The sequence below is a fragment of the Myotis daubentonii genome, chromosome 15, assembly GCF_963259705.1.
Source record: "Myotis daubentonii chromosome 15, mMyoDau2.1, whole genome shotgun sequence".
Classification (NCBI taxonomy): domain Eukaryota; kingdom Metazoa; phylum Chordata; class Mammalia; order Chiroptera; family Vespertilionidae; genus Myotis; species Myotis daubentonii.
The window spans coordinates 32,546,605-32,567,167 of record NC_081854.1 but is presented as its reverse complement, the minus strand read 5'-3'; the positions used below and the strand labels follow the sequence as shown (position 1 = coordinate 32,567,167).

General features: G+C 55.4%; 1 protein-coding gene across 4 annotated transcripts in view; it reads left to right on the top strand.

Annotated features, from left to right (window-relative positions):
* Window positions 1-661: 661 nt before the first annotated feature.
* Window positions 662-20,563, top strand: part of GSE1 (Gse1 coiled-coil protein) — a 414,880-nt gene continuing 394,978 nt past the window's right edge. For 2 of the 4 annotated variants that reach the window (XM_059667160.1, XM_059667157.1), the window contains exon 1: window positions 664-3,120. In XM_059667160.1, the coding sequence (XP_059523143.1) occupies window positions 808-3,120 (2,313 nt within the window). In that variant the 5' untranslated portion in view covers window positions 664-807. Of the gene's footprint in view, window positions 3,121-20,563 lie in introns of all 4 variants that reach the window. The other 2 variants (XM_059667158.1, XM_059667159.1) reach the window with 2 other exon arrangements.

Genomic DNA, 20,563 nt, shown 5'->3' with positions numbered 1-20,563 from the left:
AGGGCTGTAATGACCCTTGTGGGGTCCCCCTTTTAGAAGGAGGAGGGGGCCATAGCACCCTGAATGGACTTGGCTCCTGGACTGCGGCTGCTCTTCCCTCGCGAGAGCGCCTCCGCCGACTCCTCAGTCTCAGGGGACACCAGCCACTTCCTTACCTGCCTCCTCCTGCGTCCTGCTTGACCTTTACTTAAAGACCAGCTGTAGCCGCTGATGGGTTTCCGCGGGTCCCCCGAGGAGACCCTTCAGACAGCTCCAGCCTGGCGCGCTGGAGAGAGCCCCTAATTGGGGCAATGAATCATCGTTCGCGGCTCCCGGCTGGACACAAAATAGATAGAGGAGCCGGCGCGCTATTGTGCGCAGTTTGGGACGCGGGGGGAGGGAAGAGGGGGAACAGCGGAGGAAAGGGGGAGAACGGGGAGGAGGAGGGGAGGGCGCGCGAGGGAGGGATTCCCCGCCCGCTGGTTCCCGCCCGCTCTCCTCCTCCCTTCTCCTCCCTCCGCGCCCGCCCTCCCGCCTCCCTCCTCCCCAATTAAATGACCCAACGCTTTGGCAGGCGCCGAGCTCGCACATGCGGCTGCCGCTCCAGCCGCCCGGGGCCCGCCGCCGCCGCCGCCGCTGCGTTCCGGGCGCGCTGGGCGCGGCGCCGCCGGGGGCTGGGCGGGCCGGGGGCGGGGGGGCGCCCCTGTGAGCGGCCGAGCTCCCGCGCCCGCGCCGGCCGCCCGCCGCCAAACTTTGCGGCGCGCACACATGCTCCAAGTTGGGCGCGGCGGCGGCGCGGGCGGGCGCTGAGGGCGGCGCGGGGCGGCCATGAGCGGGCGGCCGGTCTCCCGCAAGCAGCGGCTCATGGCCGCCGTGGGCGAGCGGGCGGCGGGCGGCGGCGGCGCGCCGCTCTCCTGCTTCATCTGCGGCGGCGGCATCGGGCGCGGCAAGGAGCTGAAGCTGCAGGTGAAGCAGCCGGCGGCGGCGGGCGCGGGGACCCCGGCGCAGCCCTTCTTCCCGTTCCTGCAGCAGCAGGAGCCGGCGCCCGGCGCGCGCGAGCTGTCCCCGGCCGACGGCTGCGTGCTGGTGTGCGCCGTGTGCCGCTGCTTCCTGGGCGAGCAGTGGGCCGCCTTCGAGCGCGCCCGCACGCCCGTGGACAAGCGCATGTACTGGCTCAAGCGGCCCCACCAGTGCGACGCGGGCGCGGGCGGGCGCCGCGGGGGCGCAGGGGCCCCCCGCGAGTGGAACGTCGCCTACGCCCTGGGTGGCGCGGCCGGCGACGACGACGAAGACGACGACGGCGGTGGCCCCGGCCCCCGGATCTCCGCCGAAGAGCCTCGAGACTCGGAGTTGTCCGAGCTGTCGGACACCGACCCCCTCTCGGAGCCCGACCCTGTCGCGCGCGACGCCTTAAGCCCCCGCCAGGACGGGGCGCCAGCGGCGCGGACCCCTCTGGGGCCTGGGCCTCGGGGCGGCCGCTGCCAGGAGTGGAGGACGGCGCCGGGACCCTCTCCGGGACAGAGCGCCGAGACCCCCGCGCAGGGTGACGTGGAGGAGGAGGAGGGGGACCCCTCGAAGCTCCACGTGGACGGGGAGCCCAAGACCGGCATTCGGCGCCGGAGAAAGGGCGTCGGGAGGCCCTGGGTCCCTGAGGCCCGGGCCAGTGTCCTGAGAGGGATTCAAGGCCCTTGGCCAGGCCCTCCAGCCCCAGTGGCCCCTGCAGAGGGCATGAGAGGAGCCCCTTCAGGCAGGGCCGCCAAGACGCTGGAGAGCAGGCCCCTGGGGGAGCCCCGTGGAGGCTACTGCCTCTCCGAGGACAGTGACGTCCACATCACCAGCGAGGAGGAGGACCGCAAGGAGCCGCCTCTCCCGAGCCCCTGTGGCCCCAAAGAGAAGGAAACCGGTGGCCGCGTCCCCCGGGTTCCTGCAGAGAGCCGCCCGGCGCCACCAGGGGGCCTTTGCTGCTACATCTGCGGGTCGGCGCTGTCCCCGGCCTCGCAGCACCAGATCCACGTGCAGAAGCAGGAGAAGCTGGCTCAGGCCCCCTTCTTTCCCTTCCTGTGGCTGCACAGCCCACCTCCCGGGGCTCAGCCCATCAGCGAGGGCGGCAGCACGCTGGTGTGTCCCTGCTGCTTCTCCTCCCTCATGCAGCAGTGGCAAAGCTTCGAGCTGGCCAGCGTGCCTGTCCTGCAGAGACTGTACGTGGTGCCTCTGAACAGCCACGCCCCCGGCATGGCCTCCAAGGGCAGGAGGCTCCCGAGGGAGGAGGGCACCACCTCGGGGACCCTGCCAGAGGCCTGCTACCTCTGTGGGGAGGACTGCACCCCTGACGCCCGGGCTGTGGCCTCCAGGATCCTCAATGGCAATGCCAGGAGCACCATGCATTTCCCCTTCCTCAGCCTCCTGCCCTGCCCCCCCAATGCCCGAGGCCCCAACAAGCGCGGTGAGGTTCGTAGCTGCCCCAAGTGCTTCAGCGTCCTGGAGGACATCTGGGCCCTGTACCGGGCCTGTCAGAATGAGGAGCTCATCACCTCTGTGCAGGGCTTCCTGGGCAGGTACCACCAGGCCTTTCCTGCCTCTGACCCTGCTCTCTCCGAGCTGCCCACATCGACCCAGGGCAGCGCCCTGTCCATCTGCTACATCTGCGGGACTGAGCTGGGCCCCGGGAAGGAGTTCCAGCTCAACGTGAACCCCTCCAGTCGCTTGGGCGAGAAGGAACCCTTCTTCCCCTTCCTCACTGTGTACCCACCTGCTCCACGTGCCAGGCCTGCCGACTCCACGGGCCTGGTGGCCACCTGCGTGCTCTGCTACCACGACTTGCTAGGCCAGTGGCTGCAGCACGAGGCACGCAGTGCCCACCATGCTGTCAGTGCCTGGTCCCGGCAGTACCAAGTGGACACATTTGTGTGCTTCTTCTGCCAGCAGGAGAGGAAGCGGTGTCTTGGGTTGAAGGCTGTGCGGGTGGCCCGGCTGCCCTTGTTTCTCTATACCCTGCGAGCGAGCCACAGCCTGCTGGTGGACGACGGGCGGCAGCTGATCATCGGCGCCTGTGTGGAGTGTGGGACGCTGGTGTGTGCTGGCCAAGGGCTTACCCGCCAGGGACCTGTGGGCTGGAGCTCCCCAGTGGCAACGGCGATAAAGGTAAGCAGCGGTTCTCATCTCATCCTCTGACATCCAGGCAGGGAAAGAAGAGATGTTTTCTGTTTCTCTGCCAGGAGTTAGCACTGATTCTGTGTGGTGTGTTCCAGCAGGAGGTGCCCTGCCTGAGTCAGCAGGCTGGTGTTGGGTGGATGTACCGGCTTGGCTGGGCTGAGAGGCATGCCCAGCTCAGAGGAGTTGGGGGCCAGGAGTGGTCTTGTGGAAGAATAGGGCACAGCTGAAAACAGCAAGCATGGGCCTGAACTTGAGTGTGTTTGCGGCAGAACCTACCAAACAGAGGAAGTTCGGGGCATGTCTGTCATCCGCCTGATAACATTGGTAATTAGTCCAGCCACGCAGGTCACCGAGAGGTCTCCGTACTTACCCGGTTTCAAACACATCAGAGGTGGAAGTTCCTCTTCACTCTAGCTCCCTGGTGGCTTAGCTTTTCCAGAGTTTTCCATCCAAGTTCACACTTTCCTTTTGTGACTCTGGCTGCTTAACAGCAGATAGAAAGATTTCCAGATGTGAGGGTTTGGTACCCAGGAGGACAGTGGCCTAAACAGACTTTTCCCCCTGTGGGAAGTGAGTCTTTCTTCTCTGCAAGTCAGCTGTGCCAGAGGAGGCAGGAGGCCTGGCGCTGGCCCTGTTTATAAGGCGCCTGCCTTCACGCTGCCTGCCCAAGAGGAGCCAGACAGGGCTCAGTTCATTTCGGATCTGGCTTTGCAAAGGCTGAAGCGGGCGCTGCCCCTGGTGGGTCTGAAGTGGGCATCTGTGAGCTGTGATCACCATTATGGCCACCCAGGGTCATGAGTCCTGATTTCTACCAAAGACAGACCAGCTTGTTTCAATCAGACGCCTGTAAGCGGTAGCCGCTGGTGAGGGGCCCGCAGAAGGATGTGGGAATGGGGAACTCTCTCTCTGGTCTGTTCAGGAATAGTCATTCCACTTGTTTGAAAGGTTCCTGTGTCCATGTGTGTGGCACCTTTAAAGTGACCGGGCCCATGGCCTGGCCGGCGTGGCTCAGTGGTTGTGTGTCAACCTAGGAGCCAGGAGGTCATGGTTCGATTCCCAGTCAGGCCATTTGCCTGGGTTGAGTGCTTGATCTCCAGTGTGGGGTGTGCAGGAGGCAGCCAATCAATGATTCTCTCTCATCATTGATGTTTCTATCTCTCTCTCCCTCTCCCTTCCTCTCTGAAATAAAATAAATAAATAAAGTGACATGGCCCAAATTTGCCCCCCCTGCCCGCCACTCCCTCCTCTACCCCCCGTCATGGGTTTGGCCCCATTCCTCATGCGCTGTCCAGGGCTCCTTCTCTGCTGATGTTGCTTTGGACTTCAGAGCTGCCTTTGGGGACTGTGGTGGTAGGTCCCTCTCATTTGTGGTGGGTGGCAGATCTTTGTGGCGCCTACTGCTGGACATCTGGAGAATTGTACTTTCCACAAGGGCTGGCACTGGGAGAAGAGCCCAGCTTTGGAGCAGGACAGACCTGGGTTCCACTCCTTTCCTTTCTCTGAGAAAACAAGCGCCAATGAGTCCATTTATTATCCTCGCCGAGCTCGTTTCCTTGGCTGAGGAGTGGCAGTCTCTATCACCCGCCTTGCAGGGTCACTGTGAGAATTGAATGAATGGGGAATGCAAACACTCCCAGAAAGTCAAGTGCTTGGATGGTAGTGGGACCATGTCCACCCGACGTGTTGGGGCAGTTTTTTCTAGGTTAATCTTCCACGAGGCTTCGGGTTTGCAGGCTGGGTGTGGATTTCAGGTATGACAGTGTGTCATGGGGTAATCAAAGTGCTGTCTATGGGGCCTCTCCGACAGCATGCTTTCTGCAGAACATCCAAAGTGGGCTGAGTTTTCTCATGTTGATTTGCTCGCTCATCAGGATTGATGAGATGCCAACTGGGGGCCTCAACGGATAGGAGCTTGAGGAAACAAAAGAAGCTACAGTTCTTAATCCAGCTGGGGAGGTAGGAGTTGGGGGTAGCCTGGTGTGGAAGAACACGCAAGCTGGTGTCTGTCCAGAAGGGGTTGGCGTGAGTTTGGGAAGGCTGGATGTCAGACTAACTTTTGCACCATTTCTTTTTTTAACTCCTCACCATGGCCCTATGAGGCCCGATGATTCCCATTTTACAGATGAGTAAGTTGAGACTCAGAAAAGTCCGATGACCTTGGTAACTATCCAAGTAGATGGCTGAGGGGGCTTTTGAACCCAGGTCTTCTGACCCCGAAGTCCTGTTCATTGGATGGAGTGAGGTACAGCAGGAGGAAAGGGACAGAGGTAAGGAGGAGCCATGCAGCCTTGGATGGGCAGGAGTACCTGTGGGTGTGGTGGAGGTGAGGTGAAGGGGAAGTCAGGATGGAGTAACTAGAAGCCTTGAAAGCAGGAAAAGGAAGTTGGGTTTAGGGGAGCAATAAAAAGTTCTTACAAGAAGGCTTGGAACAGGCCAGGAACAGATCCCCGCAGGGCCTGGCTGTGGCGGCAATGCAGGTGAATGGTGAGGCCAGCGCGCCTGTTTGTGGTGGAGGCAGCAGGGTGGGCCTCAGGCTGGATTAGACGATGCAAAGAGAAGCATAGACCCCACCTGTAAGAGCACCTGATTGACAGGAGATGCCGGAAATGCAGCCTCTGCCTTTCCTCCCTGCACCCCTGCCTCCCATTCATTCAGGCAGCATTCATGAGGTGCCTCCTCTGAGGCAGGTGCTGTTCTAGGCACCGAGGACTTGGTGGCAAGTTCAGAGCCTTCAGTGTCAGGGGACAAAGAGTCAACAAAGACTGTAGCCTCCCGCAGAGCTGGGAGCACAGCAGGAGGAGGAGGAGGCCCTGCCAGGCCCGGTGGGGAGTGAGAGCGCATGCACGCTTGCGGGATCTGGGAGTACTACAAAGGGACTGGTGCGCAGGAACTGTGGGCAGAGAAGCAGCTGAGCCACCGGGAGGGGCAGAGGCCGCCACGCTCGTTTCCTATGCCAGCTCCCGACTCCTTGGTTCTCACGTTCATATTCTGTGTCTCTCTTTAGCGTGTGGTTTGAGAATTTGGGGGGAGTGGCTGGGGCTTTGGAGGGTGGCCGCAGGGAAACCACTTAACTGGGACGGTATGTTCCAGAGCCTCATCCATACCGCCTTCTATAATGCTCAGCTGTTTCCTGTTAGCATGTATTCCTTAGTGACAACCTTAAATAGTAGAAAGAAAATGGGAGAGAAGGAAGGAGGGAAGGAGGGAAGGAAGGAAAAGAGGGAAGGAAAGGAGGGAAGGAAGGAAGGGAAGGGAAGGGAAGGGAAGGGAAGGGAAGAAAGGAAAAGAGGGAAGGAAAGGAGGGAAGGAAGGAAGGGAAGGGAAGGGAAGGGAAGGGAAGGGAAGGGAAGAAAGGAAAAGAGGGAAGGAAAGGAGGGAAGGAAGGAAGGGAAGGGAAGGGAAGGGAAGGGAAGGGAAGGGAAGAAAGGAAAAGAGGGAAGGAAAGGAGGGAAGGAAGGAAGGGAAGGGAAGGAAGAGGAAGGGAAGAAAGGAAAAGAGGGAAGGAAAGGAGGGAAGGAAGGAAGGGAAGGGGAGGGAAGGGAAGGGAAGGGAAGGAAAGAAAAGGAAAAGAGGGAAGGGAAGGGAAGGGAAGGGAAGGGAAGGAGGAGAGGGAAGGACAGAAGGACAGAGGGAAGAAGGAAAGAAAGGAGAGTGTCACCAGTGCCCTTGGGTGTGTTTGTGGCTTTTCTCTCCAGCTGGGCCCCTTCCCCCGGAGCACCCTCCCTGCGGTCACCACGTCTCTGAGCTGGCCGCTCGGATAGGGCTGTGCCAAGGCTGGGCTGGGGAGGCTGCAACCCATCCTTCCAGGGTCCTGGCATCCCTTCCCCAGGGAGGAACCCCATCACACCCAAGGCTCTGCAGAGCCACCGAAAGACCCTGGGTTGGCCTTCTGACAGGCCTGGCTTTCGTTTTCATTCTGCTGGGAGCTGGCTATGTGACCCTGGGTAAACGCATGCCCTCTCTGAGCCTCCGTCGCAGGGTAGGTGATCATCCTCTGGAAGGTTTGTGAGGTCAGAGCAGCTTACGTTCAGCAAGGATACGAGACGTGTCCATTCCTTTCTCCCTGAGGTACTGGATGCTATGCTGGGTCTCTTGTTGTCACCCCCCGGCTCTGACGTTGCAGTCCCTGGCCCCCACCTCTCTGCTGGAGGTGGAGAATGGTTGTCCCTCTCTTCAGAGCTGGTGGGCGCAGCTGACCAGGCTGCTGGCGATGGCACTGGGGACATCATGATGATGATGCCTGTATAGGATGTTTTCCGTGTTCCAGGCTGTGCCACCTGCTTCACCTGTGTTCATACTTACTAAATCCTCATCACAACCCTGTGTGGGGAGGCGCCACTGTGCTCATTTCATAGAGGAAACAGCAAGTCCAGAGAGATCAAGTAATTTGCCCAAGGTCACTCAGCCAGCAACAGCAGGACCAGCATTGGGCCCAGGAGGCCAGTTCTGGAGTCTGTGCCCCAACCTCTACTCTGTCCTGCCTTTCTGTCCTCTCTGGGGCTCCAGCTGTGAAGGTGGCAGTGCCCTCCGGGGGGCAGGTCATCATTTTCTCTGCATGTGCCTCCTCCACCCAGAGCAGCTGAGAGGCAGGAGGTGTCTGTATGCACTAGAGGCCCCAAGAAGCCCCCACTGGCCAGCTCTCTGTCCCCCGCTCCTCTGGCCTGCTGACAACGTGTGCCCTTTGTCTGTGCTCTCCCCAGCATTGCTCAGGTGTTCAGATTTCAGTCGGGACTCCTCCTGCTGCTGGGAGAGGCCTGCTCCGTCCAAGGTGGGTCAGCTGCATGATCGATTGGCTTTCCTTGCAAGCCAGTTGGCGGGCAGGCCGCCCTTCCCTCTTCCAGCTCCGTCTGGAGAGCGTTCTGGGTAATGGAGCGTGCAGCTGTTTACCTAACCGCACCCTGGCCCCTCACCGTGGGGACGCCTCGCCGAGCCCCCAAGTGCGGCCTCCCAGCCCAGAACAGGTGTTGCTGCCGCGGTGCCTTTCTTTTCTCAGCGCTGACATCTGAGGCCTGCAGAGCGCGTCTGTCATCACTCGCCTGTCAGGCCCGGCACGCACATCTGTTTCCCGTGTTTCCTGGCTATCTGCGCCCACACGGCTCCTGCTCTTCAGGGAGGGCCTGGCCGCTCCTGCTGCCCCATCCAGGCTAGTGGGGCACCTCAGCATGGCGACGGATCAGATGGGGGAGCTTTGTGGGCTGCCCCACTGGGCTGACTGGCACCCTGTCCCAGGCGGTCGCTGGGAAGTAACTGGGCTCTAGGCCTTTCTCAAGCGCCAACCACCTTCTCCAGGGGAAGTCTGTGCTTTGCTTGACAGTTGGGAGCCATCTGCTCCGAGGACTGAAGTTTCCAGACTTGCCTTGTCCTAAACCTGGAGGTGATTGGAGACAACTGGGAAAGAGGAAGCGGAGACAAAAGGTCTTCAAAACGCAGCCGACTCTGGATGCAGGGAAGGGAAGGGGCTGGAGGAGGGGTGGCTGCCTTTGGCCAGGGCCAGAATCTGTAAAGCTTTCCAGCCCCTTCTCTGGTTAGATTTCCCTGGATCGCACCCAGGAGTGTTTTTCGAGTGTTTGTAGGTTCTGGGCAAGTTTGCCTTCTTTGCACATTTTCTCAGCTTGGGAACAGCCCAGGTCTGGGATTCAGGCTCATCGTCTGCCCTAGGTCCATGTTTCAGTGCGGATGGTGGAGAGCGATGGTACTCCTGCCGTCCAGAAAAAGCATTTCAGAACCTGGCTGCCGTTCTCCATGTAGCCCCAAGTGGGAACTTATGGGGACAGTTGTGAAAGGAGCTTCTACCTACTGGGTGACCTTCACTCGGTTTCCCCATCTGTCAGAATGAAAGGTCTGGTCTTCAGGCTCACAAGCAGTCTGCAGTACCCACCTGAGCCTAGCGGGCTGGGGCCCTGTGTTGAGAAGGATGCTGAGGCTGTGCCTAGACTTGCTGGGAACGTAACTAGTGATTTATTGGCGGTTTCTTCTGTGGAGTTAGGGACGGAGAATGACTTCTTGGGGTCTAAGTTTTCTTTATTTTATTTTCATTTTCCCCCCAATTTTCATTGAGATATAATTGACACATAACATTTTATAAGTTTAAGGTATATAGTGTGTTGATTTGATATATTTCTTTGTTGCAAAATGATTACCACCATAGCATTAGCTCACATAGCTACCCTTTCTTTTTGTGGTGAGAACATGTAAGATCTACTCTCATGGCAATATTCAAGGATATGATACAGTATTATCACCTATAACCACCATGCTGTAATTTAGATCCCCAAACTTGTTGATCTTATAGCCGGAAGTTTGTACCCTTTGTCTATATCTCCCTATTTAGTGAGGTCTAGGATTTAAATTCCATCTATGATGCTGGGGCCCCGAACCACCATGATATTCTACCCTGTGGAGGATGATGACATGTTAGGGTCAGAAAAACCTCGTTGATCATTGTTTTTCAGACAACGCTACACCAGAAGGACCAACAGGCCCACAGCCTATGCCACTTTTGCTGGTTTGTGTTTTTTTTTTTCCAGTAACACCAGCTAATTATATGTATAAGTTTTGTAAGAAATTCTGCAGCCCTGTGTCAGGTACGCAGCTGCACTTCTGCTTCTACCCTTGTCCTGGGCTGCCCTCGAGAAATGTAAACACACTTTCTGCCCATTAGCTCAACAAATGTTTGCGTGCATGCCTACTGTCCGCCAGGTGCTCTGTGAGCACCTGACGCTCCAAGGACGTGCTGTGGAGTCAGGCAGCCTCTGCCCTTGGCTGCTGGCAGGGGACCAGGAGTGAAGGGACTGCCTGTAGCCATGCAGTGTGTTCTCTGCTGGGGTCAGCTGAGAGCCCAGCAGAAGTTTGGGAAATGGGTACATTCAGGAAAGGCTTCCTGGAGGAGGTGGCATCTAAGCTGAGTCCTGAAGACTGAAAAGGACTCAGCCGGGCCCACACGGGAGTCATGTGCTCCTGGCAGAGGAGCGTGTGCGAAGGCCTGGATGTGGGGAGTATCGTTACTGGAAAACCTTAAGTAGTTCTGCCTGCAGTGGGAAGAAGGGATGGGGCAGGAGGGCTTGGCAGTGTTTGGAATCCCTGGAAATGCATGTGACTCAACCTGAAGCAGTCTGAATTTTAAAGTGCCAATGACTAGACTATGATAATTGGAAAATAAAATACCAATGACTGGACCCTACCACAACCTGTTAAATGAGAATCTGTGAGGGATGGCCTTCATGCCACTGGGATTTTAAAACTTCCAGAAGATTGCAGCACTGGGATGAGACTGCTGATAGAGGTAAACACAGCCCAGGAGTTTGTGGCTTTTTATCTTGAAGGCCTGGCAGTCGCAAAGGATTCTGTCCATGTGTTCGGTCTGTCTTTATTGAGCGCCTACTGTGTCCCAGGCACTGTTCTGGGCCTCAGGGTCCAGCAGTGCACAAACCAGACTGGGTGCAGGGAGGGATTGTGACAGGGGTCATGGAGCGGCTGGGAGACATGCGTGGTGTGGGGGCTGCCACATGAGCGACGAAGGGGATCTGGGCAGGGCCCTGAGGTGGGACCTCAGAGCAGTGGGGAAGGCCAGGTGCCAGAGGGCAGGGAGGGCTCATCTCAGAGGCCACGAGGGCCGGTCAGGTGGGGCCTCATTGGCAGGAGGACTGCGGGCTGACCCTGAGGAAATGCTGTTTTTGTTTTTAAATTGAAATAAGATCCACACACCATAAAATCCATCCTTTTAAAGTGTATAATTCAGTGGGTTTTAGTACAGTCACAGAGTTGTGCAACTATCACCAGTATCTAATTCTAGAACATGTCCATCAGCCCCGAAAGAAACCTTGTACCCATTAGCAGTCACTCCCCATTCCCCACCCCAGCCCCTGGCCACCACTAATCTCCTTTCTGTCCCCAGGGATCTGCCTATTCTGGATGGTTCTTATAAATGGAATCATACAATATGAGTCCTTTGTGTCTGATTGTGTTCACTTAACGTCTTTGAGATTCAACCATGTGGTGGCATATATCAGTATTTGACGCCTTTTTATGGCTGAATAATATTCCACTGTACAGACAGACTACCTGTTGTTTATCCACTCCTCAGGTAATGGACATCTGGGTTGTCTCCACTTCGAGGCTGTTGTGAATAATGCTGCTGTGAGCATGTGTGTGCAGGTTTCGGTGTGGGCATGTGTTTTCATTTCTCTTGGGTAGACACCAGCAGTGGAATTGCTGGGCCACCTGGTAGCTCCCTGTTTAGCCCTTGGCGTTCTGCTTTCTCCTGGGGGCTGTTAAGCAGGCAAAAACCATGATATAGGCTTCAGAAAGCCCCATTTGTGACCCCTCCCTGACCACAGTCACACCTCCTATTGCAGGTCTCCAGGCATCGGTTTTGTGTCTCAAGATGGGAGTTGGTCAGCTCCTCCCAGGAGGAGGGGAGCTGTATTAAGCATTGAGAACATTTTCCTGGCCAGTGTGGCTCAGTTGGTTGAGCATCGTCCCATGCACCAAGAGGTTCTGGTTAGATCCCCAGTCAGGACACATGCCCCAGTTGCAGACTCAATCCCCAGTAGGGGGAGTGCAGGAGACAGCCCATCCGTTTTTCTCTCCTCGCTCTTTCTCTCTCCCTCTCCCTTTCTCTCTCTAAAAAAGAAAAATCAATAAAAACATTTTTTTTTTAAAAAAAAGGAATTGAGAACAGGTTGCACTTGCTCTTGAGGTTTTGCCTTGCTCCAGCCATGGCCGTGGGAATCAGAAGCTGTGGGTTGCTGTCCCCGCCCCCCCCCCCCCCCCCCCGCACCCACAGTGGCCGTGCGCAAGACCCACCCCTGACTGGGTCTCATGTTCCCCTCTGTAAAATGGGAGCAGATGACGGACCAGTAGCGGAGCCCCTTGGCTCCCCTGCGGCTGTCAAATTCTCACCATCTCATCTTCCTGCACCTGTTGGCACGAGTGGGACGGAGCGGGGAGAGACCCCGAGGTCGGGCTGGCTTGGCTCTGAGACCATGGCTCTCGGGCTCCCCGTCCCAGCCCCGGCCACCCCAGACGCTTGCTTTTGTTTCCTGCCGCCCAGCCTGTTTGGTGTGGAACCCCGTATGAAATCAATGGCTGGATTGGATTTCCTTCCAGAGGTGCCAGCAGCCTCAAATACATGACACAAAGGCCCCAGTTGGCATTTGGCTCAGCAGAGCCAGAGTTCTGGGCAGGAACAGCCACCTCTCGGGTCTACTGTTTCCTCCTGGCCACGGGGCCAGAGGGAAGAGGGAGAGGAATCATTCAAGGTCTAAGGGAGACCCCTCAGGTCAGAGCCACGTCATCCTGCCCACCAATTAGTGTCATTTGTGGGGCAGAGCTGGTGACAAGGTTCTAGCCACCCACCTGGTCCTGATGAAGACACAGTGAGGTCTAAGGAGATGATGACGACAAGGAAGATGGCAATGGCAGACAGCATCGAAAACCTCCTCTGTGCCAGCCACTGTCCTAAGAGCTTTGCCGGTATCCCCTCCTGTAACCTTTCACCAGTCCTATGAGGTAGGTTTTCCCATCTCAGAGATATGGAACATTGAGGACAGAGAGGGGAAGTCACTTGTCCAAAGTCGCACAGCTGGCCAGTTCTGGGGGTTCCAATCAGGCTGTTTGACTCGAATGTCCATACTCCCCCCAGATGCGATGCCAGGATGTTCCATGTGGGAGATAAAGGTTGGCTCAGTGGACAGCAGGTCGTGGTATGTGTGGTTCATGGGAGATGGCTGAGGGCCCACCCAGACCTGGCTTGGGGCAGCCTGCAGCCACTGTTTGGTGGCCTGAAGTGAGATGGAGGTCAGGGAAGGCTGCCTGGAGGAGGAGTCACTGGTGGGGGTGCTACAAATGGGTAGGATTTAAGTAAGTGATGATGACGGGAAAGGCCTCCCCTTCCAGAATTTCTATGCCAGCAATGCCATTGTAAGGATGTCCTTATTTTATTCTCTAAAGCTGTTACGTAGATGTTGCCCCTCATTTGATTATACTCTAGGAACTACTTCAGTGTTTTAAAGGTATCTTCAGATTGCATTATATTTTACATTTAAAAACAAACAAACTTAGAGCAGGTGAGAGATGAGCCATGTGTCAGGTTCAGCTCACCTCTGCCCTGTGGGTCCTATTGGACCCTCAACCATTCCACAGCTGCCCACTGATTGTCCACCAGCCCAGGACCCCTGTGGGTCTTGTCACTGGCTGCAGTCTGCCACCGCCTAACTAGGTGACCGTGAGCAAGATGCCAGCTCCCCCGGCTGCCCGTGCCTCCTCCGACCACAGAAGGTGGCCTGAGCCACCCTGTGGGTAGGTGGCACCAGTCCCACTTTTCAGATGAGGAGGCCCAGGCTCATGATCCTGAGAGTTTTGGATCAAGTTACTGACAGTAAGGGGCAGAGCTGGGGCATGGGAGAACAGGGTGGTCTACTGCCAGGGCCTTGGCTGTCCCCCTGCCCGGGGTTAAGTGGCACTTACAGGAGATGGTGGGGCAGGGGCCAGCAGGGGCCTGGCTTCATCTAGCCCCACCTGGTTTAGCCACACAAGGAGGCGGCATTGGTCCCCACACATGGGTCCCCTGCTCCAGCTTCCAGAGCGGGGCTCCTAGGAAGGAGGGCAGAGCGCTGACACACTGCAGCAGCGTTTTATAAGCCTTCCCAGACCCATAAACTGTCTCCCGGCTTCCAGATGAGGCCTTCGCAGGCGGGGATTAAGGCTTGTGTGGGTTCTGATGCCTGCCATGGAGGGAGGGAGGCAGGTGGGAGGCAGGCGTGGTCTTCCAGACTCTCAGACACAGTGGGACCAGGCCAGGGGGGCGGTGTGAGGTCCTGGGGTCACAGCACAGCGTCCAGCCCGAGTCCAGGGAGGCTGGAGGAGCCTCAGAGCGTGGCTTCCGCTTGGCTGTGGTACCAACTCTGGAATCCTGATTCCTCCGCACGGCCGGGTGCCCTTTCCCCTCCCAGAGGGTCTTTCCCACAGCCACGCACTGCTCTTTCTTTTGTGTGGTGATGTGACGTCCGGGGGGCTGCTGGACAAGGGAGGCCCAGCATGGCTTTATGCTCGTTCCACAGGGCTCGGGGCTCTCGGGCAGGGCCGTCTGCACTGAGGGCTGAGCCCCAGGGACACCACGAGCCACCCAGGCCTGCAGAAAGCAGCTGGGCCCAGGGCTCGGGGCCCCGCAGAGGTCCAGGCCTGAGTCTTGCTGGGGTTGGAGTTGGTGGGTGATGCCATTCTAGAAACAAGGCCCGCATTTCCCTCGGGTGCAGGGACTGAGGGTTTGCCAGCGGACCTGCACATCCCCAACTAAGCATGCAAAATGGCCACTTGACTCGCCGCCCTCAGCCCTGCCATGGCTGGGGGGTAGAGTGTTGAGCATCCCCTGGTGGGCTCTCTTCCTCTCAGGCTCTGTGTGTGAGCAGGGGGCGTGGTTGGTGGCCTGATCCTCCTCACCCCTCTTTCTCTTTCTCTTTCTCTTTCCCTTTCCCTTTCTCTTTCTCTTTCTCTTTCTCTTTCTCTTTCTCTTTCTCTTTCTCTTTCTCTTTCTCTTTCTCTTTCTCTTTCTCTTTCTGAAACTGCATGTTCTTTCGTTTTCAAAAGATGGAAATGGGGAGCCTGGTTTTAAGAGCTCCCATGAGATGTGATTGCTGATTCCTTCCCATTAACAGTCGGAACCTGGACCCTGCTCATCTGTTACCTGTCACTGGCCAGGCGACAGGGAAGCACAGGGCCTTTCTCTGGGTTTAAGGTCAGGTCCTGAGGAAGAGGGGCAGAGGGAGAAGGAGTCACTGGAAGGACAGCAGGTTGTTGGGGCCCTTCCCCTGCCTACTCCTTCTGCTTGTGCACAGACCTCCTCCATCAGACACACCCTCCTCTCTCACACATGCACACACACCTTCACTCTTATATCCACTGCCTCTCATTGCACATGTACTCACACTCACCCTTCCGTCCTCCCCCACATGCACACTCACACACACATGCACCACATCCTCTGAGGGAAGGTGTTAAAATTTACTACAATTGGCCCTGACCAGTTTTCTCAGTGGTTAGAGCATCGGCCCTTGGACCAAAGGGTCTTGGGTTTGATTCCCGTCAAGGGTTTGCAGGCTCAATCCCCGGCCCTGGTTGGGGCATGTCCCCAGAGGCAACCAATTGATGTGTCTCTCTCGAATGGATGTTTTTCTTTCTCTCTCTCTTCTCCCCCTCCCCCCCCCCTTCCCTTCCACTCTGTCTGAAAATCAGTGGAAAAATAATATCCGCGGGTGAGGATTTAAAAATTTTTTGCTATAACTGGATTTGTCCTTTTCTCCCTTTAATTTTGTTAATCTTTGCTTTATGAATTTGGAAGCTCCTGCCCATTTATGATTGCTTTGTCTTTCTGATAGATTGGCCCTGTCATCACAATGGTATATCCTTCCATCTCTGGCAGTTTCTTAGTCTGTTTTATCTGAACTCTCCCCATCTGACAGTGAAGGCCTCTGAGGTTCAGAGAGGGAAAGTGACTGGCCCAAGGCCACACAGCTGTTGAGTCAGGAGCAGGAGTCACGCTTGCTCCTTGCAGCTCCACCCCACTGGCTGCTTTGGAGCGGTGATTCGGAGAGAAGCTCCTTCCTGGTTAGTTTCTGGGCACCTGCATTTTGATGTCATGATTGTCAGGCTGCCAGAGCTGTGTCCCAGCCCGCCCTCGGCAGAGAGGACCCTCCAGGAGCCCAGCATCTGGCCCGCAGCCTGCGGGAGCCCAGCTCAGCGTGCTTGGAACACCCTCTGGAAATTTCTTGCCAAACTCTGCTCTAAAGCTTCTGGCCCTCCCACCCCGTTTGGTGAGATTGTTCTGAGCGTGTTGGGCAGATTTTCCCAGGTCTCACATGTAGAAAGAATTTCTCTGGGTGGCAGGAGACTGCCCCCCTCTCTAGCTTCCCTGTGTCGGCCTTTAGGAACTTGTGCCAAATCCACTTCCTGGCGGCTTCACCCCAGCTGGGCCTGGCCTGGAGCTCCTGGGGGCTCCACGCTGGCGCAGGCCGCCTGCCAGTGATCGGAGTCATCCGGGCAGGCGCCCTGGTCCCAGAGGAGAGCTGCCTCTGTCTCCATGGTGCATTCTGGGAAGTCCGGGGCTCTGCAGGGAGCCTGGGTGGAGGCGTTGCCTAGGAGATGTTTGTAGGGGGAATTGACAGAGGGGGGTATCTTTGCCATGAGCTGTAAGTAGGGGCCATAAGCCGTTATGATGGGTTGGTTCATCTGGAAGTTTCACTGAGGGACACGAGTTGGGCACAGAGTTCAGGGCCACAGTGGTGCCAGGTAGAGGGTGTGAATGCCATATTTATCTACTCCTAGATGCCATCCATTGTAAAGCATATCATTGTTTCACATACCACTAGGCAAGAAAAAATGCTGCCTGTGAAACCGACACTCCACCCACTGTCAGATCCATCCTGGTTTCAGAGGTTGAACTGTAATACAGGTAGTCTGATCCTTAGGTCAATGAAATGCAGTGATGACGGTGATGTGTGATGATGGTGTTGATGGTGATGAGGAGATGGCAGTGACTGCTGCCAGGTAATGCTTGCAGGATGTTATCTTACCGATTCTGTGAACGGAATTCTGACAGGTGAACGGGGCGGGAGGGAGTGGGAGTTGGCACCCATTTTCTCTGCTGGGCCCCTGGACCTTGAAGTGACTCATCAAGGTCTGTCCTGCTGAGCCTGTGGGGTTGATGCGGTGACAGCTGTGCTCAGTGCCGTTGGGACGTGGTTGCCCTTGAGATGCTGCCTGCCTCTGTCACCTCAGGACCCAGGGCAGGGCAGCGGGAGCACCCCAGCTGACAGGCTGGCTCTGTGGCTGAGGACTCTGGGCCCTCGTGATTCTGGCTGCAGGGGCACTGGGGCTTAATCAGGCGGAGCAAGGAGTCAGCAGCAGCTGGCAGCTGCGTGGCTCAGGAGCCTGGCTGGTGGGAGGGGCAGGAGCAGGGCCGGCAGGTCCCCACTCTTCTGCACCACCCTGCTGAGGGTCACTTCAGGCTGGACCATGACCCTCCGAGGGTCAGGGCACCTGCTGCTGGGCTGAGAACCCTGCAGCCCTAGGAGCCTTCCTGCACGGGGGAGAGAGTCGCGGGAGCAGCAAAACCTTGCTTTCCAGATTTTCCCATTCCTAAGCACTTCTCCGCTCAGCTTCCTCCGACTCTCCAGCCATCTGTATGAAAGGGTGATGTAAGCAGTGTGTCACCCCTTTGGGACGGACGGCGAAACCCGGACTCCAGGGGAGGTCACGCTGTGTGCTCCCTGCGGGCAGATGGTGTGGTTTGGCAAACAGCTTTCTGAAGTCAGACCTTGTCACCCACCCTGCCACCCGTGTGGTCCTCACGCGTTACTTCATCGCTCTGAGCCTCGGGCTCCTCGCCCAGACCCAGCGGCAGTCTTAGGACCTCCCTCATAGGGACATGAAGCGGCTGAAGCCCCTGGAGAGAGCCTGGCAAGCAGTCAGGACTCCAGGAGCGACGGCTCTGGGTGCTGGGGGCAGAGGAGGGCGGGAGAGTGTGAGGAACCGGAGGCCCCGCTCACAGCCTGGCCTCGAGGGCCCTGGAATTACATGCCCTGTGCCCTCAATGCCAGAAAGCCCCACCCATGAGCCCCCATCAGGGCCATCTGTGTCACTGGGCAGGAGCTTCTGGTTAATCTCCCATGAGCCTGACCTATCCAAGACGAGGCAGCAGGGGGGTGGGAAACCTGGAAGCAGCCCGAGGCACCTGGGCTCTGAGCTCCCTTATCCCTTCTCTAGGCTCCCACACTCATTGAGGGGTGACGGGGGCATTCAGGCAGATGGTCCCTCACATGACTCTGGCCTGTAGAAAGCCGTTAGCATTTGACAGAGGTCAGTGGGAACGTGCCACCTGACGGCTTCTCTGTCCGTGGGCCTCGTCTGTATGTGGGAATTACTGTAGTGTGTATGTCACAGCTTGGTACATAGTCTGTGCTCACTAAATGTTGGTTCTTATTATTTTTGCGATTTATCATTTAGTGTCCTCTCCAGTCCTTATCATGTTGGAGAACTAACCTAGAGACCTTAAAAGTACAGGAATATGGACCCCATTAGTTGGATGAGATGAACCAGGAGGGGCCCCCTGTGAGGTCAGGTCTGGGAAAGGGGGGACACACTTTAGGGCTGCGGTTCTCAACCTGTGGGTCGCGACCCCTTTGGGGGTCGAACGACCCTTTCTCAGGGGTCGCCTAAGACCATCGGAAAACACATACATAATTACATATTGTTTTTGTGATTAATCACTATGCTTTAATTAAGTTCAATTTGTAACAATGAAAATACATCCTGCATATCAGATATTTACACTACGATTCATGACAGTAGCAAAATTACAGTTATGAAGTAGCAACGAAAATAATTTTATGGTTGGGGGTCATCACAACATGAGGAACTGTATTAAAGGGTCGTGGCATTAGGAAGGTTGAGAACCACTGCTCTAGAGCAAGCATGTCAAACTTGTGGCCCACAGGCCACAACGAATATTTTTGCGGCCCAGCCAGTATAATGGTATGTAAGAAACGTTTTAATAAGAATTTCGTAACTTAATTTTTACAATATCCTGTTATACATAATCTATAATAATAAAAGTGTAATATGCAATAGACCGAACGGCCATCTGAATCTCCTTCCAGACAACCTTCTGGACGAAGCCGGGGCTGCAGCTGCGGGATCGAGGCAGCGAGGCTGCAAGGGAGGGATCAAGGTAGCCACCACGGCTGTGAAGGCCTACTCTTGCACGAATTTTGTGCATTGGGCCTCTAGTTATTAATAACAAACTACAATGTTCACTAATGACTGATTACTATAATTGTATTGTATTCATTTTCCTTATGTGCCTTACGCATAGGCACACCATTTCTCTCCACTAATACTAGCAGCAAATATTTTAGCAGCTGATTGCCAGGTCATTAGTCTTGTACTGACTTATTTGGAGTGCGCGACAGGAAATATTTCGCTTTCGGAGAACAAGAAAAATGGGTTTATTTGCATTACGCTTATTAACTTATGCAGTTATTCAGTGTCTGGTAAGTTAATGTTCAAGAAAAAATATTAATTTTTATTAAAATGTTCTATTATTTTATGTTAACGATTACTCATTTATTTCAGCCCTTTGTATTAAGCATGTCTCTATTGAAATAAACCTACGTTTCTATGAAAATTGAAGCTTTTGGTTTTTTGCGGCCCACATAAACTTAAACCTTGTTTCTTTGGCCTGTGTTAAGCCTTTGAATTTGACATGCTTGCTCTAGAGTCAGGAGTTAGGGGAGTTTACGAAGACCTACCATTCTCAACATGGCACCCCCATCTTCACAAATACATTTCCTGACTTCACAACTCAATGCAGAATTCAGTGCATGCCTGCAGGTTTCTGGGGAGAGGACCTGTAGCTTTTATTGGACTCTCACAGGTGTTATGTGTCCCCCCAATGGTAAGGAGATGTACGTCCCTGCACACACACTCACAGTACTGTGCACAGGAGCCGACTCCCCGCCATTCCTTGAAACCGTGGGACTAGTTCCTGCCATCATGTCTTGACACATGCATGCCCTCTTCCCGCTTCTCTGCCCATTTTCCCACTCCGTGAAGCCTTCTTTGCTAACTCCCTCCCCTCTCCTGCGCCACTTGCTTGTATGCAGTCTTTTCACACTTGATAATAATTTATTACTTTATTATATGTGGTCTCATGTTATCTTCTGATTGCTCCACACGAGTAAGCCCCGTGTCTTCAAAAGGATTGAAAATAGCTGAAATTGGGATTTTTATATCCTTTTGCTGGGTTTTTAAAAAAAATATATTTTATTGATTTTAGAGAGGAAGGGAGAGGGAGAGAGAGATTGAAACATAAGTAATGAGAAAGAATCATTGATTGGCTGCCTCCTGCACGCCCCCCTACTGGGGATCAAGCCTGCAACCTGAGCATGTGCCCTTGACTGGAATCGAACCCTGGACCCTTCAATCTGCAGACCGACACTCTTTCCACTGAGCCAAACTGGCTAGGGCCGGACTTTCTTTTGTGTGCATTGTACAGGGATTCCTTGCCAGCCATGGGAGTGGCATTCCTGAAGAGCACCACAGTTGGCAGAACCACAGTTGGCATGGTCAAAGTCTCAGACAAAGTAAGAGGTTAGGGAAAAGAAAACAATAAAGATGGCATTGAGTATATGTCTTTTAAAACCACCGTAAATAAAACTTCTAGGAGACATCACAGCCAAAACAAACCAGCTTCATCCACATTAAAAACCTGTTCCAGTTGGTAACCTTTTTCCTGAATTAACTTCTTCAGTGGAGGGAAACTTGGCCATCATCTTGATGTGATGATATTTATTTCTTCTTGAGTCCATTTTGGTAATTTATGTTTTTCAGAGAACTTACCTGTTTCATGTAGATAGTCAAGTTCATTGGTATAACT